Source organism: Vulpes lagopus, chromosome 12 (genome assembly GCF_018345385.1).
Source record: "Vulpes lagopus strain Blue_001 chromosome 12, ASM1834538v1, whole genome shotgun sequence".
NCBI lineage: Eukaryota > Metazoa > Chordata > Mammalia > Carnivora > Canidae > Vulpes > Vulpes lagopus.
Window position 1 is genome coordinate 59,182,246 of NC_054835.1, and position 12,837 is coordinate 59,195,082.

The window sequence follows — 12,837 nt, forward strand, 5'->3', positions numbered from 1 at the left end:
ACCCGTCACCCGAAGGTGCGCTCTCTGAGCAGAATACAGGGCCGGGAGCCTCGGCTCCAGGCAGCAGTCGCCTCGGTCCTGGTCTGCTCTGGCGGCAGACGCTGCAGCGTGTGTGTCGGTCCTGTGGGAGCACCCGTGGGGGGGGTGGGGGCAGGGGGCCGGGGGCGTCGGCCGTGCCGGGTGTTGGCACTCGACTGCAGTGCCGCTCCTCGTGGCACTTTGAGCCCATGGATTCACACTTCCACTTACAACTTACTTATTTTAAAATGTAGTCAGCCGGGGGCGCCTGGGTGGCTCAGTCAGGCACCCAACTCTTGACTTCGGATCAGGTCACAATCTCAGGGTCGTGAGATCGAGCTCCGTGTCAGGCTCCGTGCTCAGCGAGAAGTGTGCTTGCGATTTTCTCTCCTTCTCCCCCTGCCCCACGCGTGTGCACACTCGCTCTCTCCCCAATACATAACTAAGTACATACCCACATATGCACATACGTTTACAGCCAGGACAGTAAGCTTTGTAAGGGCCAGACCAAACTCATGGGGGGGCGTTGGAGCCCGCTGGGGACTCTGCAGGGGACCGTGACCTTGGATGTCCTTGGGGTGGAAGTGAGAATTCAGTGCCTTGGTGCCCTGGGCCCTTGAAGCCCGGGAGCCATGCAGTGGGCAGGCGTGCACCGTGGTGCTGCGTGTCTGCGTCGTGGCGCAGCGGCCTGGGCTCTCGTCTCGTGAGCGGGTCATGCTCACGGTCCACATCAAAGGGTCCTCTCCATTTGGCATCTTTTTCTTGAACGGCTCGATACTGTGGCTTCCTATCTTGATGGAAAAGCTGAAAAATGCCGTGTAACTAGAGCTACAGGGTTCTCTTACAGAAATTAGCGGTGATGAGATTTCCAAGGAGCATCATGTGCATATAACACACGTTTTCTCAGGATAGGGTTTTCCTGATGACAGTGCCAGCATGGGTTTGTAGCCAAAGAGTAAACATTAGTCAATCCCATTAAATGTTGAAAATTATACCATTAGCCTACTTTGATCAGGAGTTGAACATGAAATCAGGCTTCAGATTTAAAGAAGAAAATGCTCGTAGGAACATAGTGAAGCAATACTGGCCAGAAACAATCAGGTGCAGTCGGTGTGGCAGCCCAGGCCCTCCCGGCTCCGGCGTCTGTGCCGACGAGGAACCAGCCTGCCGCAGGACCCACCGCGCCGGCGCTCCCGGAGCTGCTTCCTCGTCGCTGCCACCAAAGCACGTGGAGACGAGGGGGTTTCTGGCAGTGTAGGTTCATGAGGGGGTTCATTCAGTGGTAAATAGACCCCACCACCACCCAAATTAGGAGTGTTCACAGTTTCTAAAATGCTTTTCCCAAGCTCTCTGTCCACAGTGACCTAAGCCAGTGCCCTCGCAGTGACCGGCTTCAGTGTCCACCTGCTGGTTTCCGTGGGGCCACTGTGGACGAGCCTTGCTGTCCATTCACACCCAGAGGCAGCTGGAAGACCCACGTAGACGGTCTTTGCATCCCAGGGGAGCGTCCAGGGTGACAAAGGCTTGGTCCGCGCCCTCCCACACGCTAAAAAAACAATGAGCGTAAAGGCAGGAAGAGAGCATGAAGGTGCTGCTTGCGATTTCCACCCTCTTTCCGGGTTTGGGGCACGTGTGTGTTTGGGTGCCAGCCCTGCTCTGGGTCCAGTTCCTGTGTTTGCTGAGATGGTTCCTGAGTAGATGCCCCCAGAGGGCCAGCCTTGCTTCCCGGAGTGTCTCGATGCTCCAGTGGATGGAACAGGAAGACTTCGAGTCCAGGTGTGCCACCACGTAGACCTGGGAAGGAGACAGTCACCTGAGAGGGTGGTCATCTTTACTTGCTTACAGAAGCACTCAGGCCATGATGTGGGGCCTGCAGCCTCACCCCTGCTTGTAGACCGACTCGGCTAGAGGGGGAAGCCGCCTCCCCCCTCCCCTGCCGGTGGATAGAGGCTCCACCAGTGGCTTCGTGAAGGAGGGTCTATTTTTCTTTCCACGTCACCTGAGCTTGAGCCACTGGGACCCGGGCTTCCCGCCGCCCCACCGTGGATAGCCCCACGGGCACCCCTGCTTCCTGCTGGCTCCTGCACCCTCTCCTGCACCCACCGGGTGGCCGGTATCTAGCTCACGTGCCTGTCCGCTCAGGCGGTGGGAGAACGTGCAGCCCGGATGCCAAGAGGTCATGCTCCAGTTCTGCCCAGGAGGCTGGGTGCCCGCTGCTCGCTGGGCTTACCGCAGAGCTGGTTTGGGGACAACACATCCAGACAGGCCCCCTCTGTGTAAATGGACCAGAGCTCGTGCGTCCCCTGGGAGCCCACGGCCAAGCTTGTCAGAAAGCGCATCTGGAATGACGGATGAGCCGTCCAGTGCCCGCGGTCCTGGGGTGGGGGTGGAGGGGCTGCGTGTTGAGCCGGGGGAAGGAGGGAACAAAGCCCAACAGAGACTGGGGTTAAAACACAAAGTAAGCTCCATTGACTGCTTCAGGCGGGGCGTAATGAGGAGCGCGGCGCCGGCTCCCGTGTAATTTTTGATGTGAAGCCCCAGGGACTCGTCGCCTTCCCTTCCGATTTCTGCGGGTCCCGGGGCCTCGCCCCTCGGCGCAGGAATAACCGGTGCTGTCCTGCTGTCCGTCCGTCGAGGGCGCCTCCCCGCTGAGCGATCGCCGCAGATGGAGGCCGCGCGCTCCTGGAAGGCTCCCTGCCGGCCCACGCTTGGGCGCCTGCCATCCGAGGCCCGTTTCCTGAAAACCCGAGCTCTTGCCTGCTCGGCACGTTTTCCGGGCAGTGACTCACCGAGCAGCCCACAGCGCAGGAGCCTCGGCTCAGCTGGTCAGGCTGTCGCGGCGCCCCCTCCCGCCGCAGTGCGGCCGCGTGGGCCGTGGGAAGTGCGAACGCAGACACCCTCCCGGTTGGCGCTCGCCTGGGCGCCGGAGCCCGGCCTCGGCTTCCCGGGACTCACGTTCCCGCTCTCCCCGAGCCAGAACCCGAATTAAGACTCCCAGTTCATTGTGATCTTACCCTAGAAAATGCAGCCGGTTCCAGCCAACGGGTAAGACGCTCGCAGGAGCGCCGCTGTCGAGCGGCCCCTCCAGAGGCCCGGAGAGGGTCACGGCTGCCGCCCGCGCCGGCCATCCCTCTAGACTGGGGGGTCTCCGCGGGTCTTAGACGTTCTCCCGAGTGCCGAGCTCTTCAGCCCCGTGGGCCCAGTCCCTCTTCCCTGTCGCCCAGACAGCTGTGCCCCTCCACGCATGGCCCTGAGCAGCTTCTCTGCCCCGCGCCCCGCTCTGGGCCCCCTGGCCTGTGCGCAGCCCCAGAGTCCCCGTGCGCAAACCAGAGTTGCGTCCTGGGCTGCTTGAGCACTCGGTCCCCGAGGGAGCGGCCGGCCTCTCGGAGCTCGCTCCGCAAAGGACTGGCACTGCCCCCCCACCCCCGCCCTGCGCGGCTCCTTGGGGCTTTCACTCTATGGAGGGACCGAGCGGGCATCAGGAGACTGCCCGGCAGCCTCCCCCGGGGCGGGCGGGCTGGGCCCCCCGATACTGTGTCCGGAGCACCCAGCCAGGACCGCGGACAACCACGGGGCGTCTTCTTGGCCGGATTCCTCTTGCCCTTGATCTGGACGAGACGGAGCCGAGAGAGGCCGTGCCGCGGCCTCCGCGGGTGCACCCCCAGCGGCCGAAGCCAACTGCCAGGGCCCAGAGCCAGGGTTCGCGGCTGGCGCCCCTGCGCCCCTTTCACAGCTTCCCTGCCCCCAGCTTGTTCACACTTTCTTCCAAGTCTTGAAGTTCAAAGTTTGTATTTGATTATATTCAAGGAATTTTTACAGCGTTTAATTGCAGTAATTGACTCTGCTTCTGTCTCACAAAGAGCAGATCCGTCCCTCAGCGCCGCTGAAGGACCATTCCGCCTGCAGCCTGGGCGCTTACTGAGCATATGGGGACTATTTATTGCCTGCTCTTTGAGGCACTTTTGATTATGCGCTGATTGCCTCTTAATTAGATCGGTGGGGGAAGGGCGCGCTGGTTCAGAGCGGGCCAGTCGGGAAACCTGGAATATGTTCCGTGTGATCGAACGATGGCAGAGAGCCCTCTAGGCTTCTGTTTGCCTCACGTGTTTCCTGTGTTTCTGGCTGTTCACATGTTTCGTTCCCGGTGCCGTCGTCTCAGGGGACACAAGCACGGGGGGAGGGGGGCGGGGGGTTAGTCTCATCAATGGCAGGTGGCCTCCTGCCTCTCAGGATCCGCCCTCACCAGACCCGTGAGCTGATCCCCAGTCTGCCTCCAAGAGGAAGGGAAGGGGGGAGCAGGGGCGAAGGAGCCCCTGTGTCCACGGCATCGACGCTTGCATCTGTGGCTGTAGAGAAAGGGAGGTGACTGTCTCCGTCAGTATAGAACTAACGATGGATGCTGTGAGCGTCCCTCGCCAGTCGGTGCCCCTGCCAAGGCGCCGGCTACCCCAGGGTCCCCCGAGGACGCTGCAAGCAGGCACGATCGTTGCCCTTACAGGTGGGGAAACTGGCTCTTGGGAGCTGGAGCCACGCATGCCGGACTCCAGAGCCAGGCCGGCGGGCCACTCACTGTTCTGTGTGGGCTTTGAGCCAGGCCCTGATGCCATGAGAAACTGGTGGAGAGGTGGCCGGGGTCACACGTGGGAGAGACTTGCTGTTCCCTCAAACAAGCACCGCCTGCCTCATCCCCGACGGGCTCGTGGTGGGCACAGGTCCAGGGCACTGTGCTGGGCAGGGCGGTGGTACGTGCCGGTCCTGACTCTGGGCGGGACTCCGGCGCCACACTTGCCGCCTCTAATAAAGCACCGCGGGGCATTTGTGTGTGCCACTGGCACTGCGGCCTTCGCCATGCCATGGCTGCTCCCTGGACGTGGACGGACTGTGGCCATCCGGTGGGCTGGAGCTGCAGTGCAAAGGGAGGCAAGCCCCATATTTTTCCCCAAGTTCTTCTCATTTAAAATTGAAGAGAGACTGGGATCCCTGGGTGGCGCAGCGGTTTGGCGCCTGCCTTTGGCCCAGGGCGCGATCCTGGAGACCCGGGATCGAATCCCACATCGGGCTTCCGGTGCATGGAGCCTGCTTCTCCCTCTGCCTGTGTCTCTGCCTCTCTCTTTCTCTCTGTATGACTATCATAAATAAATAAAAATTTAAAAAAAAAAAATTGAAGAGAGACGATGTTAACAAACAAAGTGGCTCTAGCGTGCCGCCAGATGTCTTCCTGCTTGCCCTGAGGACCCGCAGCCAGGGCCCCTCCCACAGAAGCCGTCAGTAACGCCGGTGGGTGTCCCTCTGTTCTCTCTGCAGGCAAGCCTGGGACCTGGCCGTCGACATTTGCCTGTCTCAGCTGCCCACCATCATCGAGGAAGGCACTGCATTTCGGGTGAGTCCCTCGAAGGGCGTCCGCATGGTCCACTGGGGCGGCTCCAACCCTGGGCACTCGGCCCGCACAGCCGCCAGAGCGGGTGTGGCGTCCAGGGTGCTGGCTTGTCAGATTCCCTTCGCCCGCCTGGGAAAAGGTGCAGTTGGCAGAAGTTTGAAAGATTACACCAACCAGGGGTTAAAGCTTTTGAAATGGCGAGCTCTCAGGAAATGTCTTCTTTTAAAATGATGTTCTTGTCAATCTACTTGCTTAATGCACGCTCCCTGACCCGGCGTTTTACGCTCTGCCCTTTAACTGGAATGGATTGTGGGTTTCCCGAGACCCTGCCTGGAACCCGGGGGTGTAGAGCTCAGCCCTGAGGGAGTATCTGTCTCACAGCCCCGCACCAAGAGCCCCCCCTTGCTCCATCTGCTGCACGGCCTCCGTGTTTCATTCAGGATTTGATTATCCAGTGTTTACTGCGCACCAGGTCTGAGCGTGTGTGCACCAGAGCCAGCCCCTCGCTCGAGAGCCCTGAAGGAGGGGATGTGGTCACTCACATCTGTGCACATGCGCCCTCTGGCCCCCACGGACCTGGGAGGGCCAGGGCAGTGGAGGGACGGGGTGGCTCCAGGCCATGGAGGGTGAGGCTGGAGGGTCAGAGCCTTGGCCATCTCTACCCACACCTTCGTCTCTGACCCCACGCAGGACTACAGTGGACAAGCTCTCTCCCCTGTGCCTCAGTTTCCTTGTTTTACAGGGGGAATCAGGGTGGTATCCAATTAAAGGGACACAGGACTGAAATAGTAAACACAGGCTGAGTGCTCAGGTCAAGCATGGGGTATGTGTGCATGTGTGAGGTGTGTCCGTGTACATGTCTGTATATTTGTATTAGGTGTGTCTGTAAATGTGCAGACATGCATGTCTGTGATGCATGTTCGTGTGCATATCTGTATGTGTGTACACGTGTGCATTGTGCATATCTTTGTGGGGTGTGTCCATGTACACGAGTGTGTACATGTGTGTGTATCGGTTGTGTATACATGTGTGCACATCTGTGTGTACATGTGTACCTGTGGCATGGGGTGTTCACATGTCTGTAAGATGTGGGTCCATGTACATGTATGTATATGTAGGTACATATGTGTGTCTGGTTACTGTGTGTACATGTGCACATATTTGTGTGAGGGTCTAGGGACATGTGTGTACGTGTGTACGTGTGTGCAGATTTGTGTGTATGCATACATGTATGCGTGTTTCTGTGGGGGGTGTATCTGTGGAGTATGCATGAATGATGTGTATGAGTGTCCATTATGTGTGTATGTGCATGTATGTACCTGTGTGCATTGTGCATATCTGTGGGGGGGTGCGTGTGTGTGTGTGTGTGTGTAACTCCTCAGATCTTGATGTGCCTGCTGGGGGTGATAAGCTAAGAGGCCTCCCTCGCTTTTGTATCTCATATTCCCTCCCTCTTTATTGCTTGAAATTTTTCACATTTTAGTATGAAAACTTTCAAACCTACAGCAACACTGAGAGGACTGCACAGTGAGCACCTGCACGCCCACTGCTCAGGCCGCACTTGCTCGAGCTTATCCATCCCTCTCTCCAGCTGCCTTTTTCTTTAACACACTCACCAGTTACGTCACCGACTGCTTTGCATTTTAAGCCGGGAAGAGAAGTTGGCAGAGCCTTCCCTCAGCTCTCACCAGCGTGCTTGGCTTCGCCTGTGGGTCCCCTTCCTGTGGAACCTGAGCTCTGAGGGAGGGGCCGGGCTCATGCACGGTCACAGGACACTGGGGACAGCCACAGACCGCCCCCCCCCCCCCCCCCGCGGCTGTGTAGCCCTCCCACGTGCCTCAGCTCACCAGAGGAGGCCAGGGCCTGTGGCCACAAACACATGTGCAGTAAACCTAATATAATTTCAGCTTTTTGTACTGCGTATGGTTCTACTTTGTTCTGATCCTTAGGGGATTGGAACTATACAGTCTTACGTAAAATAATACGGTTCCTGGATTATTACCCTTCCGCTGCAGTGCCAGGTATGCTTCCAAGGATCTCAGTACTTCATTTCTAATCTGCTGGAATCAGTATTCTGCATATGGGAATAATTTCCCCCAAATTGTGACAGGGAGGGGTAAATGAGGTAGACCACATGCTAGCTTTTTTATTTTGTTTTTACGTTTTCGGGAGCCGAACGTACATAGAGAAAATTGCACTCTGTAAATGTGTGGCTTGAGGAGTTTTTATGAGATGAACACACGGGAGTAACCAGCACCCAAATCAAGCAGCTGCGGGTTGGGAGCCCCGGGAGCCCCTCCCTGCTGCCTTCTATCTGCTCTCCCCGAGGGCACCTACCCTCTTGCCTGGTTTTGTGCACTTGGATGAATGGAATCCTACAGGATGTAGCCTTCGTGTCTCACCACTTGCACTCAGCGTCACGCCTGCTCTCGTGGCGGTAGCGCTTATCACAGGGCGGCATTCTCGAAGGCCGTTTGCCCACACTCTGGCCAGCGGGCACTTTGAGTTTCCAGGTTGCAGGCCCTACAAATAATGCTGGGCCCGGGCCAGGCCGAGTCCCTGGAGCCTGAGGAAAGGAGAAGTAGTAATTGTGAGGCTGTCTTTACTTAAAATTTTGATATTTTATTCATTATGGATGTTTGCAATGATTTTTTTCTAATATTGCATTAAAGTATTTTGTAATCTCAATGACTGAGTCTTTTGGTGCCCCCTTAAATTTTGTTCCCGAGGTGAATGCGTCCCATGCTGTCCCAGCCCAGCCCGGGTGCTCCTAATGTCTTACTTGCCTCTGGTGCATTTATGTCCGGGGTGCACACTAGGAGCGATAGTTCGGGTCCCCAGGCATGCCTATGGGCAGTTTTAGTAGGTGCAGCCAGGCGGTTTTCCAAAGTGACCGAATCAGTTTACGCTCCTACCCATAGCTTGTGAGTGTTTTCGTTGCCCTGTATCCTCATAAATACCTGATGTTTTCTACTTTTTTTTCCCTTTGTTTGGCTATTCTGGTTCAATGTGAAGAGGCATGTCACTGAAGTTTTATCTTGTATCTCTCTGATGGTTAATAGTGTTGAGCACTGTTGTGTATTTTCATTGGCCATTTGAATATCCTCTTTTGTAAATTGCCTGATCTTTTGATTTTTCTTTTATGTTCTGTTTTCTATTGGTTTGTAGTGACTGTGTGTATATTCTGAATACAAATCCTTTGTCACTCATTATGAATATCTTTTTTTCCCCCACTCTGGACTTTTCACTTTTTCAGTGTTTTTTGTTTTTGTTTTTTCTTAAATAGAAATTTCTTGAATTAACATAATCCAGTTTGCCAGTTTTTTTCTACTGCTTAAGACTTTTGGTATCCTGTCCAAGAAATGTTTGAGAGGAACACCCCTGAAAGGGTGTTCTTGTCTTTTTCTTCTGAAAGCTTGATTGTTTCACTCTTAGGCTTGTAGTCCATCTGGGATTCACTCACATGGTTGATGTGAGGTAGGGCTCGAGATTCGCTTTTCCACACATGGATGTTCAGCTCACCCAGTGTTATTTACATCAAACCACGAGACCATCTTTGTGGGGCCGCTTCTGGGTTCTCGGCTCTACTCATTGGTCATTTTGCCCTCACACGGGTACTGAGCATGCTTGATTATGAAGGCAATTTTGATAGGGATTACCTGGATCCATAGATGGCCTTGGGGGCGTCTCAGCAATGTTGAGTCTTCCCATCCATCAACATGACTACAAATGGTATCTCCCTAAATTGCATTTACGGTTTTTCTTTGTATACATAGTGTTTATAGGTGATTTTATGCAGCAGCTTTCCTGAGTTCTCTACTTCGTTCTAATAATTTTCTTTAAATTACTGGCTTCATCTTAAAACCTCACTGTCGGATAGCCCAAAACAAAGCCCAGCACGAGTGTCACTCTTCCAAGGTCAATAGTTGGGAGGACAGATTTTAATCCACAGTGGAAAGGAAACCAATCAGAATTGTCATTTGCTGACACGGGGAGAGAGGAGGAGCATTTGCACACGGTAGGAAGAGTGGATGACCGGCTCTTAAGGGGCTTAAAGAGCCCTTCTGCAAGCTGAGCTCTGACAGGGGGCTGGGATTTGAACACTCCTGGTCACTGCAGTTTTCTTTCGTCTCCTCTTTTAACTGGTGAGGTCATCATGAAGAGCAAGTAGATCACTGCACGGACAGTGTAGGTGTGTCTGGACCAGGGATGGCAAGCCGGGGGGAGGAGGAAGAAGTGTGTTGAGATTAACCCCTTCCTCTCTCACAACGACAGCAAAGGACTTTCTAGGTCCCCCAGTGGTCAGGTGTGGATCTTCTTGCCGCTCAGGCCCTCCTTTTGTTCAGGCCCTCGGGCCATATGACACATGGGCTGACAGCAGAGCAGCCTGCCTGGCCTCAGTATTGTCCCGGGAGGCCCTGGACACAAGGCCCCAGGACTCAGAACCTCCACCCAGGCCTGCGCAAGCTGTGCCCCAGAACGCCCCTCCTGGGCTCCAATTTCCCTAAAATCTACGCAGCAACTCTGACATGATGGAGGTAATCTCAGAAGTCTGGCCCAAAACCCCAGCTATGCATCATCGTAAGGTGCGCGTGGGGCAGCTCTCAAGATGTCCCGTGGAACGTCATTTAGAACCTGAGCCCCGCCTGTGTCAGGGGCTGCCCTCGCTTGTCGGCTCCCCCATGCTGTAAGGAGCACCCCAAACCTCACCGCGCGCTTCCATGGCAGAGGCTTTCACTTTGTCGGTTTGGGTGCAGAGATGAGGGACGCTTGTCCTTCCTTCTGTGTAGAATGGTATTTCCCACAATGAGCAACACGAGAACGTCCGTAATTCTAAAACTAACTTGGAAGGAGGAGGAAAGAGCGGGGATGATGTGAATTACCCGAGCTCCCCTCAGGGACCGGAGGTGTCCCACATGTAGGGAGGGGAGCTTAATGAGGTTGCCGTTTTTAACCAATTTATGAGTAATTCACACTTAAAAGTAGGAAAGCCAGTTTGGGGGCTCCATCCCAACTCACAGGTTGCCCTCCAGATTTGGTTCATCCGACGCAAGCTGACGTTGCAGGAGCATGGATTCCTGGGTGGCGCGCGTTGTCCACTGGCTTCTCACGTGACAGACGTGAGGGAGGATCGTGGTGGCTCCTCCGTGGGTGCTGTGCAGCGAGCAGGCCCAGAGTTGAGCTCAAGGACATGCCCAGGCCCCGCCCACGGCTCAGAGTTGTGGATGCTCATGTGTCCGCACACGCCAGCCCGGGGCCACAGCACATTCCTGTCCCCGTGTTCCTTACATACAGACACTGCTTCTCCTGCTTGGGAGGGTAGGGTGGAGAGACAGAGATTTGTAACTCAGGTCTTCTTGTTTGGGGCTCGGGGACAGCAGAACCGTGTGTTAGGTGAAAGCAGTTGTGTCAGAGTGACAAACCCAGCGGCCAGCTCCTCCCTCCGGCCTGAGCCGCTCGTTCTGTGCTTTACCGGGTCCCTAACGCTGCGGGGAGAGGCATCCCCTCTGCCCCACCAGTAAGGACAAACCACCTCCACGCCCCTACTGCTGGCTGTCCAGCTTGTCCCCCCTCCCACCATCTCTCTGACCCCAAAGCATGGGTCTGGCAGCCCTGCAGCCTGCTGGCCCCTCTCTCCGCTGACTGGGGCCAGGACCAGGAGCCCCTGTGACCCCACTGCAGTCCCCACAGAGTTCCTTCCCTTGCCGCTCGGCCCCACTGTGACTTGCCTTCCCGAGAAACAGAAGTGAGGGAGAGACCCCCCCAGGCCCCTGCATCCAGGCCCGGCTGCCTCCCGGGCCCGCCCCATGAGAGCCCCCCAGGCTGTGGTGGGGAGCCCCCTGCCCGTCTGCTCCGTCCGCTTACAGAAGCGCCCTCACCCTCCCACCCTTAAACCAGAGTTCTCCACCAGGCAGCCCGGTCCCCTCGGCCCTAACCCTTGGCAGCCAGGTCCCTTCACAGAACCGTCTGTGCTGCCGCCTCCAGGTTCCCCTCCCTCTCGGCCCGAGCGCACCCCACGGTACCCGCGGCTGCGCCTCTCAGCCAGTCCCGGCAGATCGGCTCTCCCGCCCCTGCCCGCCGCCCCTCGTCCTCCTGCAGTGCCGCGTGGGCTTTGGGGCTCTGTCCAGGGGCCGCGGGGTGCGGGTAGGGGTGCGGGTGGGTGTCTGGAACTCAACACGTCTGAGGCGGAATTCCCGGCTCTGAGCGCCTTTCCCGCCTCAGGCCGGGGACCCCCCTCCGGGGCTCGGGCCGAGTTATCCTGGACTCCACCCGTGCTCCTGCCTCTGCGGAGGGCTCGCTCGCCCCTGCCCTGCCCCCGCGTCCCTCACCTGGACCGTCGGCCTTGGGCAGACGTGGGCGTGTCGGGCAAGTTGACCAGGAGCGGCGGGTCCCTAACTAACGCCCCTGCCTGTCCCACAGCACAGTCCGTTCTTTGCCGAGCAGCTGACCGCGTTCCAGGTGTGGCTCACGATGGGCGTGGAGAACAGGAACCCACCCGAGCAACTTCCCATTGTCCTGCAGGTGAGTCCCTTCAGATGAGCGTTCGGGGAAGGGACTGGAGCCCGGGATGTGTGTGCGGGTGTGCGGCGCCGTGGCCGTGCCCCCCGCCGGGGGAAGTCGGAGCCAGGGCAGACGTACTGGGAAGGGCTTTCCTGGGACGTCGGAGTTCCCTTCCCCACTGTCCTCTCAACGCCAGTTTGGGTTGTGGTCGCTGCAGCGCATGCGCTCCGGGGCACCTGCTTGGAAGGACGGGAGCTGCAGGTGCACACGGGAGGAGCGGGAGAGGAGCGGCGGCCACATGGCAGACGGCGCTTGGGGCCCCAGCCCGGTGACCGCCGACGGCGGGTCGTTGGGTGACGGGCAGCCCTTCCGTGGAGGCCGCCAGCCCCTCCCACGGCCCGTGTCCGTGCTCGCGCGAACGCTGCGCACACCCCGCCGGAGGGCTGGAAGCCCGGTGCCGCGGGTCCCCGTCAGCTAACTTGTCTGGTTAGTGGGGTCCGGTGGGGCAGGAGGGCAGGATACCGGCTTCCGCCCGGGGGGATCGTCAGTCTTCACAGAAGGTTTGTGTCCGGGACGGTGGACCTGTGGGAAGGGCGCGGCCGAGCGCCTCTGGGTGCACCGCGCAGCAGGCTCGGAGACTGTTCACGGCAACGGAACCGGAGGTCTCACCCGGTCCGGGCCTGTGCGCAGGGCCCCGCAGAGGGCAGAGGGCCGGGAATGTGGCCGACGTCCCGCAGAGACGGTCTGGGCCCCCGACGCGGCTTGGTGCCTTGTGCACGGTGGTTCACGTTGTGACTAGAGCACGAGGATTGTTGGCTGCAGGATTAGGACCATCCCGAGTTTGGTGTGAGCTGTAAGTGCACGTGTTTTCAAGTAAATGAAAATTTATTTGAAAAACTTGAAAAAAAATTTTCAAATAAATTTTTATTTCAAATAAAGAA

The 12,837-nt window shown here is 57.4% G+C and overlaps 1 protein-coding gene across 2 annotated transcripts in view; it reads left to right on the plus strand.

Moving 5' to 3' along the window:
- Positions 1 to 12,837, plus strand: part of RPTOR (regulatory associated protein of MTOR complex 1) — a 330,129-nt gene that overhangs the window by 227,893 nt on the left and 89,399 nt on the right. For both annotated transcript variants that reach the window (XM_041723779.1, XM_041723780.1), the window contains exons 10-11: positions 5,323 to 5,398; positions 11,816 to 11,917. In XM_041723779.1, the coding sequence (XP_041579713.1) occupies positions 5,323 to 5,398; positions 11,816 to 11,917 (178 nt within the window). The remainder of the gene's footprint in view (positions 1 to 5,322; positions 5,399 to 11,815; positions 11,918 to 12,837) is intronic.